Here is a 16827-nt window from a genome sequence, read left to right on the forward strand (position 1 = left end):
CTTGGCCTATAGAGCGAGATGAGCACGCAACCCCAGAGTCGTCCGCGACTGGACCTAATGGTCAGGGGTACCTTTACCTTTTTACACTATGTCGAAGAACAAAAGTTTGCTGCCTTTTCCTCTTCTCCTCCAACTTTATATGGTCTATAACATTAGCATCTCACGTTGAATATGAATGATCTGTAGAAAACTCTATGAACTGAAAGCAGAGATGCCTTATGTGTTTTTGTAACCAAGAAAATATTTAATAGAAACAGTTTTTAAGAAACAAATAAGTGAATAACTCGTACGCCATCTGTGAAGTTAGGAGAATCAAATTTCTACCCCACTCATAGCGTGGAGAAGAGTTTTCTCCACCAAAAATTACGTTGGAGGTGGGAAGGAAAATGTCTTTTCTTTCGTGTTTTTTCTTCAAATGCTCTTCTGGATTTTAACCCCAATTGTCCTAATGGTGTTCTTCATACCCCCATCATTCCCCATCGTTGTGTCTTCTAACCTGAGAGTTAGATTCAAGATCATATTGATTCAGGGTCACACACCCGGCCCCTCAGTTAGCTGTAATGAAATATTTGGGATATGCACAGAATTGTATGTTCTGGAGCTGCGTTCCTGAAAACCATCAAGATTCTGTTGCCGTGAGCAGCGCTGCGTCCCACAAACTCAGTGGAAAAGTACAGCTTGGGGCCTCTGTTGGCAAATGGGTTTTTTGGCATTGAGACCAGTCACCTCCAGCTTCCATGGAGGGGAGACGTATTATGTGAGATTAACAGGTTATTAGAAATATTTTTTATTCTTATCTCCGCAAGAGACTTCAAAAAGCGTGTGCCAGCAGCGTCATTTAGTGGAACGCTCCCCTGTGACTTAGCCAAAGCAGTAATGAGTTTTCTCCTGTCAAGCTGAAAGCAGACTCATGTGTCGGGCATTTAATTTCATTTAAAAGGGGGCCTTTGTTTCGGCAGCCGTCTCATCACGGTTCAGATTCATAACATTCACTGCCTGACATTAGCTGCTTGTTTGAAAGGAAGGAAGGGCGCATACCAGCTCAGGGGTCGAGAGTTCAGCTCACAAAAGCCCAGTTTATATGTCCCTGGAACAGAAGCAAACTTCATTCAACTGGAGGGGGAGCAGTAACGGCGTCCCTCACCTCCCTTTAGCAGATAGTGTCAGGTCTTAAGATGGGAGCTCCATGTTGATGGCTGGCTATCCACTCCCTGCAGGCGGATGAAATTCCTTTCAGGAGGAGGAATTTAATGAATGGAATGTTCTTGCAGAATCCTCACCACAGAGATGGGGAACCTGCAGCCCTCCAGACCAGGACCAGCCCACCGATTAGGCAAGGTGACACGGCCACCTCAGGCGGCAGGATCCACTGGGGTGGCAGATCACTTCTTTCCCCTTTGTTCCTGATACTGTTATGTATTGGGTTTAACACATCTTATGTTACAAGGTATAACTGATGCCGAAGAATTGATGCTTTTGAATTATGGTGCTGGAGGAGACTCTTGAGAGAGTCCCACGGACTGCAAGAAGATCAAACCTATCCATTCTGAAGGAAATCAGCCTTGAGTGCTCACTGGGAGGACGGATCCTGAAGCTGAGGCTCCAAGACTTTGGCCACCTCATGAGAAGAGAAGACTCCCTGGAAAAGACCCTGATGTTGGGAAAGATTGAGGGCACAAGGAGAAGGGGACGACGGAGGACGAGATGGTTGGACAGTGTTCTCGAAGCTACCAGCATGAGTTTGGCCAAACTGCGGGAGGCAGTGGAAGACAGGAGTGCCTGGCGTGCTCTGGTCCATGGGGTCACGAAGAGTCGGACACGACTAAATAACTAAACAACAACATGTTACAAGGCGCGTTCTAACCAATTGTATAAGCGTTGGTAGTCAAACATTCTAATGGCAAGTAAGCACATGCATTTTCAACCATTAACTGTCAACGGTCAGTTCACGCTCGGTTTATTATTGTGTTGTCCAGTCAGTTCAGCTCTTGTTTTCCTGTGAGTGAGCTGTTGAATAAACCTAGTTGAGGAGCTTACACTGCCTTGGGCTTCTGACTTTTCCCGAACATTTAACATTTTGTGATCTGCCTCAGGTGCCAAAACGTCTTGGGACAGCCCTGCTCCAGATGTTGCTGGACACCAACTCCCAGCAACGCCAGGGGTGATGGGGGCTGAAGATCAGCAGTATCTGGAAGCCACAGTGTCCATCACCCAGGAGGGGTGATTGACTGACAAGGGGAGGCCAGTATTTCTGGGTTCCTCAGGTAGCAAGGCAGCATAGATGGTGCCCTTGAGCAACAGTGTTTGATATTCCAAGCTAGCTGTGGAAACAGGTAAAGGTAAAGGGACCCCTGACCATTAGGTCCAGTCGCAGACGACTCTGGGGTTGCGGTGCTCATCTCGCTTTATTGGCCGAGGGAGCCGGCGTACAACTTCTGGGTCATGTGGCCAGCATGACTAAGCCGCTTCTGGCGAACCAGAGCAGCACACGGAAACGCCGTTTACCTTCCCGCAGACCAAAAGCACAAAGTGCAAGTAGATAAATAGGTACCGCTCCGGCGGGAAGGTAAACAGCATTTCCGTGAGCTGCTCTGGTTCGCCAGAAGCAGGTTTGTCATGCTGGCCACATGACCCGGAAGCTGTACGCCGGCTCCCTCAGCCAATAAAGCGAGATGAGTGCGGCAACCCCAGAGTCGGTCACAACAGGAGCTAATGGTCAAGGGTCCCTTTACCTTTACCTTTATGCTGTCATAAATTCCATGAATCATTTAGACCCAAGTATAGGGGGAGACTTAAAGGGACGCGGGTGGCGCTGTGGGTAAAAGCCTCAGCGCCTAGAGCTTGCCGATCGAAAGGTCGGCGGTTCGAATCCCCGCGGCGGGGTGCGCTCCCGCTGCTCGGTCCCAGCGCCTGCCAACCTAGCAGTTCGAAAGCACCCCCGGGTGCAAGTAGATAAATAGGTACCGCTTACCAGCGGGAAGGTAAACGGCGTTCCGTGTGCTGCGCTGGCTCGCCAGATGCAGCTTTGTCACGCTGGCCACGTGACCCGGAAGTGTCTCCGGACAGCGCTGGCCCCCGGCCTCTTGAGTGAGATGGGCGCACAAACCCCAGAGTCTGTCAAGACTGGCCCGTTCGGGCAGGGGTACCTTTACCTTTACCTTTTATAGGGGGAGACTAGATTCTGGGCAATTGATGGTCCTTATTAATATGCGGGCATTTGTATGGAAGACCATTATCATACAACCTTGAAACCTGATATATCTTTTCCCAATACCTGTTCCACAGATTTTGCAGTCCGTCCCAGTAGGAGTTGGGCAAGTGTACGGCTGCGATAACCCTTGGACCGGAGGCATTATCATGGTGGCTCTGTTCATTTCCTCCCCGCTCATCTTCATCCATGCCGTGATTGGCTCGGCACTGGGGGTGCCTGCAGGTATGAGGATGCCCTAGGCAGCCAGAACTGGCTTAAACCATTGTCCTAAGTACTCCATCCTATAGATATCCAGCCAAACTGGGGTTACAACTGTTAGTATCTGGTTAGCTTGTCAGATAAAACCAACGTACCATGCTTGGGGTCTAAAGAGGGAAGAACTTGCCTCTCGGTGAAATGAGGGGGGTGGTGACCACAGATCCCCTTGCATGTCAGATTCCATCTTGAGATCCTAGGGTAGAAGGTTTCTAGAGATTGTGTGGACCTAATCACCTAATAATAATAATAATAATAATAATAATAATAATAAATTTATTATTTATACCCCACCCATCTGGCTGGGTTTCCCCAGCCACTCTGGGCGGCTTCCAACAGAACATTAAAATACAATAACCTATTAAACATTAAAAGCTTCCCTAAACAGGGCTGCCTTTAGATGTCTTCAAAAAGTCTGGTCGTTGTTGTTTGACATCTGCCGGGAGGGCATTCCACAGGGCAGGCGCCACTACCGAGAAGGCCCTCTGCCTGCTTCCCTGTAACTTGGCTTCTTGTAGTGAGGGAACTGCCAGAAGGCCCTCAGAGCTGGACCTCAGCGTCCGGGCAGAAAGATGGGGGGTGGAGACTCTCCTTCAGATATACTGGACCAAGGCCATTTAGGGCTTTAAAGGTCAGCACCTACACTTTGAATTGTGCTCGGAAACGTACAGGGAGCCAGTGTAGGTCTTTCAAGACCAGTGTTATATGGTCTCGGCAGCCGCTCCTATTATTTCCTAGGTATCAAGACTGGGGAACACTTGACCCTCCAGATGTAGCAGGACACCATCTCCCATCGGATGGGCCAAATTTTAGTTCAGCAACATCTGGAGGGCCAAAAGTGCCTCACCCTGCCTTCAGCCCAGGAGTGACTTGTCTTCTTCTCACCTGTCTTCTTTGCAGCCCTGAGCCTAGCCACACCTTTTAACAATATTTACGCTGGCTTGTGGAATTACAACAGTTGCCTCTCCTGCATCGCAGTCGGGGGCATGTTCTACGCCCTCACCTGGCAGACCTTCCTTCTTGCACTTAGTTGTGGTAGGTACCCAGTTTCATCCCTATTGTGCTCTCCCCACCCATAGGAAACTGTCAGAGCATTTGTCCCTGTTGCCAAGTATTGCCTCCTATGATTGGTAGCATCTCTCCAGAGTCTCGTTTCCCATCACTTGCTTCCTGAAGATGCCAGAGATTGAACTTTTGGGGATTTTTCTTGGGTTTTAAAAAATATACATTGACTTAGTTTAGTTTATAGCAGAATTTAAAGCTTGGCAGCTGGGTCTGCCACCCCTTCTGTCTCATTCTCACATCATTAGCATTACTTAAGTTCATATCCTTATATGAGAGCCAGTGTGGTGTAGTGGTTAAGAGCGGTAGTCACGTAATCTGGTGAACCGGGTTCGCGTCTCCGCTCCTCCACATGCAGCTGCTGGGTGACCTCGGGCCAGTCACACTTCTCTGAAGTCTCTCAGCCCCACTCACCTCACAGAGTGTTTGTTGTGGGGGAGGAAGGGAAAGGAGAATGTTAGCCGCTTTGAGACTCCTTAAGGGGAGTGAAAGGCGGGATATCAAATCCAAACTCTTCTTCTTCTTCTTCTTCTTAGGTTTTTAAAAAGGGAAATAGAGGGGTCCCATTGGAATAGAAAAATAAGTTGCATGGTGAGTTCCCGCCCCCCCTACCCAGTGGAAATAAAGACACATGACACAATTATTAAGGTTAATGGGCTAAATAAGGCCACAACTTTATTGATTACAGGTGATGAGCGGTATTGGCTTAGGCATTGGTCCTAACCGACTATATCGGACACCAGCCAGTCTGCTGGAAGTCCGGGAAGAGTTAACCACCAGTAAGGGGAGTCCTGCTGATGCACATCAACTAGGGACTCCCCCAGGGTCATCGCTCGGGGGCTTAGGCCCTAACCTCCCTAGGCTTCGGACAGGGCCACGCCCCCCGGAATCCTTTATCGGACTACCCTTCAATATGCGGGGCAGGTGATGGCGCTACCTCCCCTCTTCCATCTACATACCAATACCAATGCCAATGCCTAACCGGCAATACCGAGAAAGTTGTGACGATTTGCTATGAGGTAGGCGAAAAACCAAGTGCCTGGTGCCAATTTGCCAAGTGGAAAAATTCCTACCAGGCCTCTCGATGGCGACCATCCAAGGTCCATAATAATAATAATAATTTATTACTTATACCCCGCCCATCTGGCTGGGCTTCCCCAGACACTCTGGGCGGCTTCCAAAAAAAGGTCAAGGAATGAAAACCTTAAAGGGCGGGAGGGTGGGAAACAGGAGCAGCTGGAGGTGGCAAAAGAGGGAGATCCCCAGCCGTGCCTGTGTTAAATAGGGCAGGTCACGCCCCCAGAGCCAGCTGATTGGCTGGCCAGGGGGTGACATGGCCGGGGATTCCCCCAATCGAGTTGGGGCTGGGGTCCAGCCACCGAAGCCCGCAACCCCACCTGCTCTGCAGGGCGGAAGTGGCTTTCTTTCATGACACTTTCTTCATATTTACAAAAATGGCTTTGGATTCCTACATGGTGGGAGCTCGTTTTCCATGTCTCCATCATGCAGGAGAGGAGGAGAGCCATAGAGTGTATTTTACCCTCACTAGCTCTCAACCCTGCCCTCTACTGACCGGAGGAATAAATGCAAGGCGGCTCATAGCCAACACTTCCTGAATACTGAGCATCATTTGCTCTGTCGTTGGCCAAGGGTCCCTCCCTAGTGAGTGTGAGATAAGGAACAAAATCAGAGCAGCCTTCAAAAGTTCCATTTGACTCATAGCGGAATCACTAGGCCAGACTCAGCTGTGTCCTTTCTTTCTTTTGATTTTTGAAAAATGTGTTTTTACACATGTAGGCAGTTCTGAGCTAGATGGGCCAGTGGTCTGCGCTCGGCTTTTTTATGTTGTCAGAGTCTTTGTTATAAGAATTCAGTGGGGGCATAAATAAAATGTGTGTTCATAATTGCACAAATGCACATACGTAAGTGCATAAAGCACATGTCTCAAGTAGTACAGAGAGCAATAAGGCAGCCATGTTTAGCCCCTAGTCAACCTCAGAGGCCCCCCTCAAATCACGTAGCAGTAAATGTCTGCAAACTGCTTTGACAAGTTAAATGGCCTAGCTTGCCTGTCAAGAGAGCAGAAATCTATGTATGAATAGCACAGGGCCTTGACAACGAATGCTGCAGTCAAAATATTCACCCATTCAAAAATTGTCTCAGACAGGCCAGGTAGGGCAATTATCAGGTGTCGTCAGGTATCTTGACTGACAGACTTTTAAATACTTTGAAGAAACGGGAACTTTGAGCATGATCCAATTTACATGCACACCCCATTTTGTGAGATACCTGTGACATTTGGGGGGTGGTCTTTCTGTTACCAGGGCAGTCACTATCCAAGGGTTTAAAAATATGTTCTGGGCTCCTTGGTGTCACCCTCCTTGCAGACAGGGGGTGGGGGAGACTTTGTTGCAACAGAGATGCAATAAAGATCAACAGTCAGACTTCCTCTTTTGGTTGCTTCCATTCGTTTTCTCAGACCGATGAGCAGACCCTGGTGGGGATTGGGCTGTGAAAGCCAAGCCCGATTTTCTCATAACGCTTTGAACCCTTTCCCCTTAAAAACAAAAGAAGAAGTCGTTTTCCCCATCAACTCCCTGCCCTGCTCCATTTCAGAATCCGTAATATCCAAGGTTCTATACTCTCTGTGAAACCAAATAAACAGAAATCTTATAAATCTCTGGAAGTCACCAAAGATGCACTCTTGATGGATTCTCTTGAAAACAGACTTATGTTTATTTGGTTCTATGTTTTCAAGAGAATCCATCAAGAGTGCATCTTTGGTGACTATAATGGGTTGGGAGTTACTCGTGCGTAATCCTGCTCCGTTTGAGCATTAGATTGCCTGGTTAAACCCTCCGGACTGCACAGCCCATCTCAGCGTGGCTGCCCTTAGTCACTCGTAGAATCTGTCTGTGGGCGTTTCTTAAAGCGTTGCCAACATAAGAGTTGTTTGACGCCCAATCATTTCCGCCTCTCACTGTGCGGGAGTCTCCTGCGCAGGGTGGGCGTGGGCAGCGGGGTGCTTGGGCTCTCCTCGCTAACTTCCAACGAAGAGTCCTGGAGCCCCTGCACCTCCCTGTCCCATTGCTCTCCTGGATCCCTGGTGTTACACTCATTCTCTTCCCCTTCTTCCCGGCTGAGTCTCCCTCTAGCGCTTGGACCTTCCCCTGCAGAATCAGAGACCCTCTCCTTCTCCCGTGCCTCTGATGGCAGTTCCCTGACAGTGACTTTCAGAGATTTATAAGATTTCTGTTTGTTTGGTTTCGCAGAGAGTGCATATTTCATATATTTCATACTCTTCAAGGTTCTGTGTAGATTGGTACCCCCCCCCAAGGACCCTTGCATTTTTGAATTTTATTGATATTGATGCTGTATTTTATGTTGTATTTTATGTTGTTGTATGCTGTTTTTAAGTAATATTTTAATCAATGTTTTATATTTGCTGTTAGCCGCCCTGAGCCCAGTTTTTAAACTGGGAAGGGCGGGGTATAAATAAAAAATTATTTATTTATTTATTATATAGAGAGTTTATATTGACATCGCATTGTTGTACTTGGTCATCGTGTAGCCTTGGATATTACTGATAATTGTTTGCAACACAGGAGTCTAATTGTTTGAACACTTCAGAATCTGCCATATATACTACCGTAGTTTAATTTACTTCTCCTTTGTCTCGTCTCCCCCCACCCATGCCTCTCTTTTTTCCCCCAGCTCTGTTTACTGCCTACTTAGGAGGAGCACTGGGCCATATGTTTTCCGTGGTGAGTTTTGAAGGCTTTAAGGGATTGAATTCATCATTAAGTGTTCAGAGTCGCTTTCTTAGTGATAAGGTCACCATCCCCTTTAAAAAATGGAAGCACACAAAAAGGAGCTTGTTGGTATTGGCTCCTGACTCTGGGAGATTTTAAAAAAAGTAAAGCTACTATTCTACAGCACTCCTGTCTTCTTGCAATTATTCATTATTTAGAAAATGTGTAAACTGCTGAATCAAAAGGTTTTACAGCCAGTATACGAATAAAATTGGAATCCACTGTCCTGAAGACACATACATAAGGTCATCATCTTTAAAATTCAAAATCAGTTAACCTTTTAAAACAGATAAAAACGGTAAAAGGACCCCTGACCATTAGGTCCAGTCGTGGCCGACTCTGGGGTTGCGGCGCTCATCTCCCTTTACTGGTCGAGGGAGCCAGCGTACAGCTTCCATGTCGTGTGGCCAGCATGACTAAGCCGCTTCTGACGAACCAGAGCAGTGCACCATTTACCTTCCCACTGGAGCGGTACCTATTGATCTACTAGCACTTGATGTGCTTTTCAAACTGCTAGGTTGGCAGGAGCAGGGACCGAGCAACGGGAGCTCACCTCGTCGCAGGGATTCAAACCACCGACCTTCTGATCAGCAAGTCCTAGGCTCTGTGGTTTAACCCACAGCGCCACCTGCGTCCCATCTTTAAAACAGATACAGGCAAACAAATGTTAAGTGTGGTGGCATACATTGTTCCATGCCACCTACATAACCCCAATGTTTCATTCTGGGGCTTCCCCCAACAACTGAGCAAACTCCTGAAATGAAATGAGAGGATAGGAGACCACAGAGTAGAAAAGAGATGCAAAGGAGAAAATCCTCAGTTCCTTACTTTATCATGTTGTCTTTGTTGGATTCTTAAGCCTTATCAGAGGGAAACTGGCCACTCTCCAGGCACTCGGCTTAAGATCCTTGTTGACCTCCCCGTCTGCGTCTCCCGGCAGGATACAGGCTAGGTCACTATCTGCAATCCTCCTCAAGCGTGAGAAGAACACACCACTCTCCCCTCCTCCCTGCCTCCCCAGGGAGGGGAAAGAGTCAGACAGAAATGTATTTTACATCGCTTTATTTCTGTCCTTGCAGCAGTACAGAGAAATGCGTCTGCACAGTTCAATCTCCAACAGCAGAGAGTTAAACTCCACCCCTGTACTTCCAGTACAGGTCAGATGACACTCTGAGCTAACATCCGGTGCTCAGTACAGTGAATAGACTGTCCCTTTGTTCCCATGGTACAGTCCCAAACATCAACATCCTGTTTTGCTTTGCAGCCACCTGCAGCTCGCTCTTGCATTGCTGCTTTTCCGTAACAGTCTTTTCACTTTGAATACCTGTTGCCTGTTTAGAGCCAGAGCAAAGGAACAAACCAACCTAAGATGCTTAAAAGGCATCGTCCCCTGGTCCATAATAAGTACTTCCAAAATCTGCCATTGGCTAATATCCTTTTTGAGGACCAAACAAAATGTCACAAACTACTGAGCAAGCTGTAGAGTTCTACAGTACTCTTCTTTGGCCAGATATTGCAATGGCCTTTCCCAACCTCAGTTGTGACTGGACAGTAGCTTCCATCATCCCTGAACACAGGAGTTTGAGTTCCTCCAAGTACCATGTTGGAGGAAGGTTGTGTTTGACAAAGCAACAAGCGGAAGTGGGCAGATGGAGGAAAAGAAATTGGGGATGTTACAGCCCATGGGGTTCTTCATCTAGATTCAGGTCCAAAAAGGAGATTGGAGACTGGGTTGGTCTCTTCTAGATGCAATGGGTACCAAGTTTACACACTTAGGAATCTGGGATAAAGAAGCAATGACTGATCCCCATTTCTGAACCTCTCTTCTCCTTCAGTTCGGAATGCCTTTGGGAACATGGCCTTTCTGTTTATCTTCGCTCACTTTCCTGCTCTTAACTACCACCAACGACGCCATCTACAAGCTTCCTCTCTCCAAAGTCTCCTACCCAGAAGCCAACCGGGCCTATTACTTGTCGAGAAACGACGGACAAAACGCCAAGTCCACCTGCAACGTGTGACAGGCTGAGCCTCGTGCCTCTTCCTGTCCGTAGTGGTCTCTGGACTTCCCAAGGAAGATAAACAGCTCAAAAGGAAAACAAAGCTGTTGGTGGAGCTCTTCGTCCATTTTAAGTCGCAAATAACTTCACTCAGATCAGCAAGTCTCGGAATTCTCTCCGTTTGCCAGTCAGAAGTGAGCAGAATATCCTGTTTGTTTGGAAAGGGGAGTGACATTGATGGAATGACTGAGGGCTGAGATCTGTGGTGGCCAACTGCAGGTTCACTGGCTGGAGCCAGTTTTCTAAAGCAATATTAGCTGATACCACCAACATACATATATACATAGGCGCCGACTCCATGGGGCCTGAGGGGGCTCGAGCCCCCTCAAAAAATTTTTGGGGGGGGCTCAGCCCCCCCAATAATCTCGGGCGCCCTTCCAGCAGAGCGCCGCCGCCGCCCCCCGCCTCCTCCCCACCTGCGCCCTCGCCAGCCAGCCAGCCAGCCGCGGGCCCTAGTCGGAGAGCCCCGGCCGTCCCCCGCGAGATTAGGGAATCCCCGGGGGCGGGGGCTCCTGCCTCGCTGCTTCGCAGCACCACCGCCACGGCCAAGGCACTGCCGGGGGGAATTTCCTTCCTCCTGGCGGTTTCAGCGGTTTAGGGCCGGAGCGGAGGGGGCTCGCCCTCTCTTCTCCGGCTAGCCCCACGTTTCCCGCATATCAGCTGTTCCGGAGCTGATTAATAGGCGCAGCACGCTCTCCCCTATTTGCTCACGAGGGGGCGGCGCCACTTTATTTGCATATTCATGAGCTTATTTGCATATTCATGAGCTTATTTACATTTCACGAGCTTTCCCGGGGCCCCCCCAATATTTTTTATAAGTCCGCGTCCCTGCATATATATGTGTGTGTATATATATATATATATATAATCACAGTGTGGTTTTTTAAACAATGCTATACAGTGTCACTTGTAAGAAATAGGAGGAAAACGTTATTGTGTGTCACAATGCAATATTGTATGCAAGTTACATTCACAGGACTTTAGTGCTGGAGGGCACCAACTTTATTGTGGAGACTGAGCACTCATATAGGGGCCAGTTCATACGAAAAAGAGACATATTGAAGACCCAGACCACTTTCGGGAACAGAACAGCTCCTGAGAAAAGAGGCTTTGGTGATTTCTAGATTAGATGATATTCAATCAAGAGGACATCTAATCGTGAGGACAAAGCAAGCAGTGGGAGAGCTGCATGTTTGGGGAGAGTATTTTTGTATTAATTATATGCAATGGGAGTGTTACAGGTAACAGAAGAGATGTGGGCTAACCATACTTGCATAGTCTGTATCACCTTGCTGGAATCACTGGACAGGTAAGGCAAAATTACCGTATTTTTCGCCCTATAGGACGCACTTTTCCCCCTCCGAAAATGGAGGGGAAATGTGTGTGCGTCCTATGGGGGGGATGCAGGCTTTCGCTGAAGCCTGGAGAGCAAGAGGGGTCGGTGCGCACTGACCCCTCTCGCTCTCCAGGCTTCAGGAAGCTATCCGCAAGCCTTGGGAGCTCCACGGGAGTTCCCGTCGGGCTCCCAAGGCTTGCGGATAGCAGCCTGCATCCCGAAGCCAGGGGCGCGCTGCACAGCGTGCCCCGGGCTTCGTGCAGATATCGGGCAGCCCCACAAGCTCGGGGGACAGCGGGGAGGCACAGCGCGCCATCCCGCTGTTCCCCGACCTGGTTTGGAGGCTGGCGCTGGGAGAAGCAGGCTTCTCCCCAGCGCCAGGCCCACAAGCTCAGGGGACAGATATCCGCAAGCCTGGGGAGACCGGCGCGACTTCCCACCAGGCTCCCTAGGCTTGCGGATAGCAGCCTTTTCTGGGGGCTGGGGTCGGGGGAAGCTCGGGCATCCCCTGCCCCAGCCCTGCGCCTGGGGGGGGAATAATTTTTCCCCTTTATTTCCCCCCCCAAAAAAACTAGGTGCGTCCTATGGGCCGATGCGCTCTATGGGGCGAAAAATACAGTGATCTGTGTTAAGCGCTCCTGAGTATCCACGCTTCTTTAATGGCATTGGAAGTGTCTTCTTGGTGGATCAGACCAATATCCTAGGTAAGAACTGCAGCAGCCAGAAGGCAGTCAAGTCTCCTGCCTCCCGTGCAGAATGGAGCTGGTGGGAGTTGGAATCCAGTATCTTGAAGACCACAGGTTCCCAAGTTCAGTCCCTGCCATTTCCAGGTAGGGGCTGGGTGAGACCCCAGACTTAATAAACAAAAAAATCCTGGAGAACTTCCAGTCAATACTGAGCTAGTTAGACCAATGGCCTGACTCTGTGCATGCTTCCTGCCACTAATTGGCTGGTGTTTTGCCAGTGGAGAAACAGAAGTAGAGAAAGCAACCATAATAGGGAGAAATGGGGGGTGAAATCTGAAGGTTTTGTTGGTCTAACACATTTGAAAATATGCCTCTTCTTCAGGGGCACTGCAAAGAAGAATATGGAGCATTTTGTATAACGTGATTCAATTAAAACTATTATATACCATATAGCAAGGATGAAACTATTATAATTTCAATATTGGCAGTGAGCCCCGTATTGAGATGTGGACGCCAGGGCTGACTAGCGCCTTGCCTCCAAACCATGGTTTGCAAAGCTGCTTCCAGCCATGGTTCAAAGGCTTGGTGCTAACCATGGTTTGCTACTGTGTTTATCTTGGCAAACTATAGTTAGGAAAAAGTCAGGCAGTAAACAAGGGGATCCTTGAGCAAGAGAGGATAAAGGTCATGCAATTTGAACTGCTATGTTTATAGTTTTCTGGATTATTGCAGCTATTGTAATAAATGTGCCTTAAAGGAGAGAGCGAGGGTGTTTCCTGTGTGCTAAATAAAACCATAGACAAAGTTCACAAGTTGTGGCAGTTTCCTGTTCTCTTTTTGGGGGCATCAGAAGCCACTGGAAAGATTAGGAACTTGCTGTTCCATCTTAGAAGTTCCTCATTCTCTTTTCTGCAGTCTGAGCTGTCACCTGTGGTTTCCCTTCTGGTGGAAATCATGTGCTGGGCAGCATCATAGAAACAGATCTTCCATATCAAAGCAATTAGGTGGAAACTGATTCACTCCTAAGGCACTGGACTGCAAAAGCAAAGCAAAACAAAGCTGGTTTTTTCATCCAGGTTCATTGCTCTACAGTGCAAGAAGAGGAGAGAAGTTCTGGTGCAATGGAACATCCTAAGCTACGGTTTTGTACAGAGCAGCGAAATTGCACTATTGCAACAAGGCAAACCATCTTGGCTTCTTTCAGCAGAACGGCTCTTTTAGAAGAAGCCCTTTGGAGGTGTCCTTCCTAACTAGTTTGCAGACACTGAAATATACTGTAAAGCCAGGTGCTGCTCTAACACAGGCAAAGATTGCCAATTTCTCAGTAGTGGCACCTGCCCTGTGGAACACCCTCCCAGCAGATGTCAAGGCAATAAGCAAATATTTCACTTTTAAAAGACAATTGAAGGCGGCCCTGTTTAGAGAAGTTTTTAACGTTTGATGCTGTACTGTTTTTAAGATTCAGTTGAAAGCTGCCCAGAGTGGCTGGGGAAACCCAGCCAGATGGGCGGGGTATAAATAATATATTATTATTATTATTATTATTATTATTATTATTATTATTATTATATATGAATACACAGAGCTGATTATTAAGGAGTATGTCTAACTCATTCTAACTCACCTACCTGTCAAAATGGCCCACAGAGGTTAGGATAGATAGCCACCTGCTAGTATTTGCAGATCAACCTACCATTAAAGACCTAGGATAAAGGACCATTAAAAAACAAACCAACACTATTCTGCCAGGTTCCCATTTCAATACAATCAGCTTGTACCTCTCCAAACCTTCCTGAGTCCACAAGTCCTGCTCCAAGGGGTTCACCAAAATTAACTTTCTCCCATACTCTAGTCTTCTGGACCTTAACTAGTCGCATGGAGACCAGTACTTCTTCCATCTAATGTTTGGCCAAAATCCTTCCTCCAATTTCTTTCTCTCTCTTTCTGAAAGAGGCTTCCGTTTTTTCATGTGCATCATTCTTGGGGCACTTGAGAATTGCCCCAAGAGAGACCACAAGGGCCATCGAGTCCAACCCCCTGCCAAGCAGGAAACACCATCAGAGCACTCCTGACATATGGTTGTCAAGCCTCTGCTTAAAGACTTCCAAAGTAGGAGACTCCACCACACTCCTTGGCAGCAAATTCCACTGTCAAACAGCTCTTACTGTCAGGAAGTTCTTCCTAATGTTTAGGTGGAATCTTCTTTTTTGTAGTTTGGATCCATTGCTCCGTATCCGCTTCTCTGGAGCAGCAGAAAACAACCTTTCTCCCTCCTCTATGTGACATCCTTTTATATATTTGAACATGGCTATCATATCACCCCTTAACCTCCTCTTCTCCAGGCTAAACATGCCCAGCTCCCTTAGCCATTCCTCATAAGGCATCGTTTCCAGGCCTTTGACCATTTTGGTTGCCCTCCTCGGGACACGTTCCAGTTTGTCAGTGTCCTTCTTGAACTGTGGTGCCCAGAACTGGACACAGTACTCCAGGTGAGGTCTGACCAGAGCAGAATACAGTGGCACTATTACTTTCCTTGATCTAGATGCTATACTCCTATTGATGCAGCCCAGAATTGCATTGGCTTTTTTAGCTGCCGCGTCACACTGTTGGCTCATGTCAAGTACAGAAGCTAAGTGGACTGGCAATCAAATCTTTCTTCAACACTGATAACAGGATAACGTTCCTCCAGGCCCCTGAGCGCAGAAGGCTAATTTAGGCGATACAGTCATACGTCGGGTTACAGACGCTTCAGGTTGCATTTTTTCGGGTTGCGGACCGCCAAAACCTGAAAGTACCGGCATGGGTTACTTCCAGGTTTCGACAGTCACGCATGCGCAGAAGCGCTAAATCGCGCTTTGCACATGCACAGAAACACCAAATCGCAACCTGCACTTGCACAGATGCAGGTTGCGAATGCTGCGGGTAGCGAACGTGCCTCCCGCACGGATCACAACCCGAGCGCCCACTGTATATGAAAGGTATGCGATCTCCAACAGAGGGGAATGGTTGGAGGGAGTCTCAGAGAAAATGTCTGCAGCTGACCTCCAACATCTGCCGCCTGAGGCGATTGCCTCACTCTGCCTCATGGTAGGGCCAACCCATCTGGTGTCATGAAAAGGACACCGTGACACCAGAGATTCGCTTCAGAGGCCAGTTCCGCTTTTATTGCTGCTGTAAAATGTCTATTGCCACCTTTATTGTATTCATGTTTCATCATCTGTCAATGCCCGTTGCCCTCTTCAAGCACACAGTTCCAAGTGGAATCAAAGGAACATAAGCCACTTATTTTGCACTCTCCCATGGGTGCTCCCCCTACCCCAAGGCTCAGTGCACCATGAGGGGGAGATTTGTGTTGGGATCTCTGGGGAAGGAAGCATTAAACCTCCCCTTCCAGCATCTTGCAGCCACAATGAATATTAGGGAAAAGTTCCCCAATGGTTCATTAAGGATGTTGGGAATTGTAGCTTTGTGAGGAGTCAACTGGGGTCAGTATCTCTGGTGGGGACAGAAGAAGAAGAGGAAGAGTTTGGATCTGATATCCCGCTTTATCACTACCCTAAGGAGTCTCAAAGCGGCTAACATTCTCCTTTTCCTTCCTCCCCACAACAAACACTCTGTGAGGTGAGTGGGGCTGAGAGACTTCAGAGAAGTGTGACTGGCCCAAGGTCACCCAGCAGCTGCATGTGGAGGAGCGGGGAAGCGAACCCGGTTCCCCAGATTACGAGTCTACTGCTCTTAACCACTACACCACACTGGCGTCAGTACATCAGTACGTGACAGCAGCCACACCCCTGGCTTTGTCTGGCCAGATAAACCAGGTGAGGATAGCCAATGGGTCTCCAACCCTCGGTGAGTTAGGTACATGCCCTGCATGCAAGGACAGACTCTGGCAGATTGAGTAGATGAGAGACCACTACTGGGTCTCAAGAAGGTGGTTCTTGAGAGCTGTTGAAGGGTCGAGGGGCAGGTGGGGCTCATCCACCTGGGAAGATAGCCTGCCTAGGAGGAGGAAAACTCTGGTCCTCAATCTCTGCTGCCTTGCAGCTACACTCATTTGGGAGAAAGCCACTTCCACCCTTCAGAGGAGGTGGAGTTGCGGGCTTCACGGCCCCAGCCCCCGCACGATTGGGGGGATTCCCGGCCACATCACCTCCTGGCCAGCCAATCAGCTGACTCTGGGGGTGTGGCCTGACCTATTTAAACCAGGACGTGGCCGGGGGTCTCCCTCTTTGCCGCCTGCCAGCTGTTCCTGCTTTTCCCACCCTCCCACCCTATAAGGTTTCCGTTCCTTGACCTTGCTATGGACCTTGGTTGGTCACCATTGAGGGGCCTGGTAGGAATTTTTCCACTTAGCAAATTGGCACCAGCCACTTGGTTTTCGCCTACCTTGTAGCAAATCACCACAACT

General features: G+C 48.5%; 1 protein-coding gene and 1 long non-coding RNA gene across 4 annotated transcripts in view; both read left to right on the forward strand.

Moving 5' to 3' along the window:
* SLC14A1 (solute carrier family 14 member 1 (Kidd blood group)) overlaps nucleotides 1-10673 on the forward strand; it is a 35522-nt gene extending 24849 nt beyond the window's left edge. For all 3 annotated transcript variants that reach the window (XM_082242086.1, XM_082242087.1, XM_082242085.1), the window contains exons 6-9: nucleotides 3286-3433; nucleotides 4367-4501; nucleotides 8243-8292; nucleotides 10176-10673. In XM_082242086.1, the coding sequence (XP_082098212.1) occupies nucleotides 3286-3433; nucleotides 4367-4501; nucleotides 8243-8292; nucleotides 10176-10358 (516 nt within the window). In that variant the 3' untranslated portion in view covers nucleotides 10359-10673. The remainder of the gene's footprint in view (nucleotides 1-3285; nucleotides 3434-4366; nucleotides 4502-8242; nucleotides 8293-10175) is intronic.
* LOC309514305 overlaps nucleotides 1-16827 on the forward strand; it is a 223117-nt gene that overhangs the window by 95474 nt on the left and 110816 nt on the right. The window lies entirely within an intron of this gene.

Source organism: Podarcis vaucheri (genome assembly GCF_965113315.1).
Source record: "Podarcis vaucheri genome assembly, chromosome: 11".
Classification (NCBI taxonomy): domain Eukaryota; kingdom Metazoa; phylum Chordata; class Lepidosauria; order Squamata; family Lacertidae; genus Podarcis; species Podarcis vaucheri.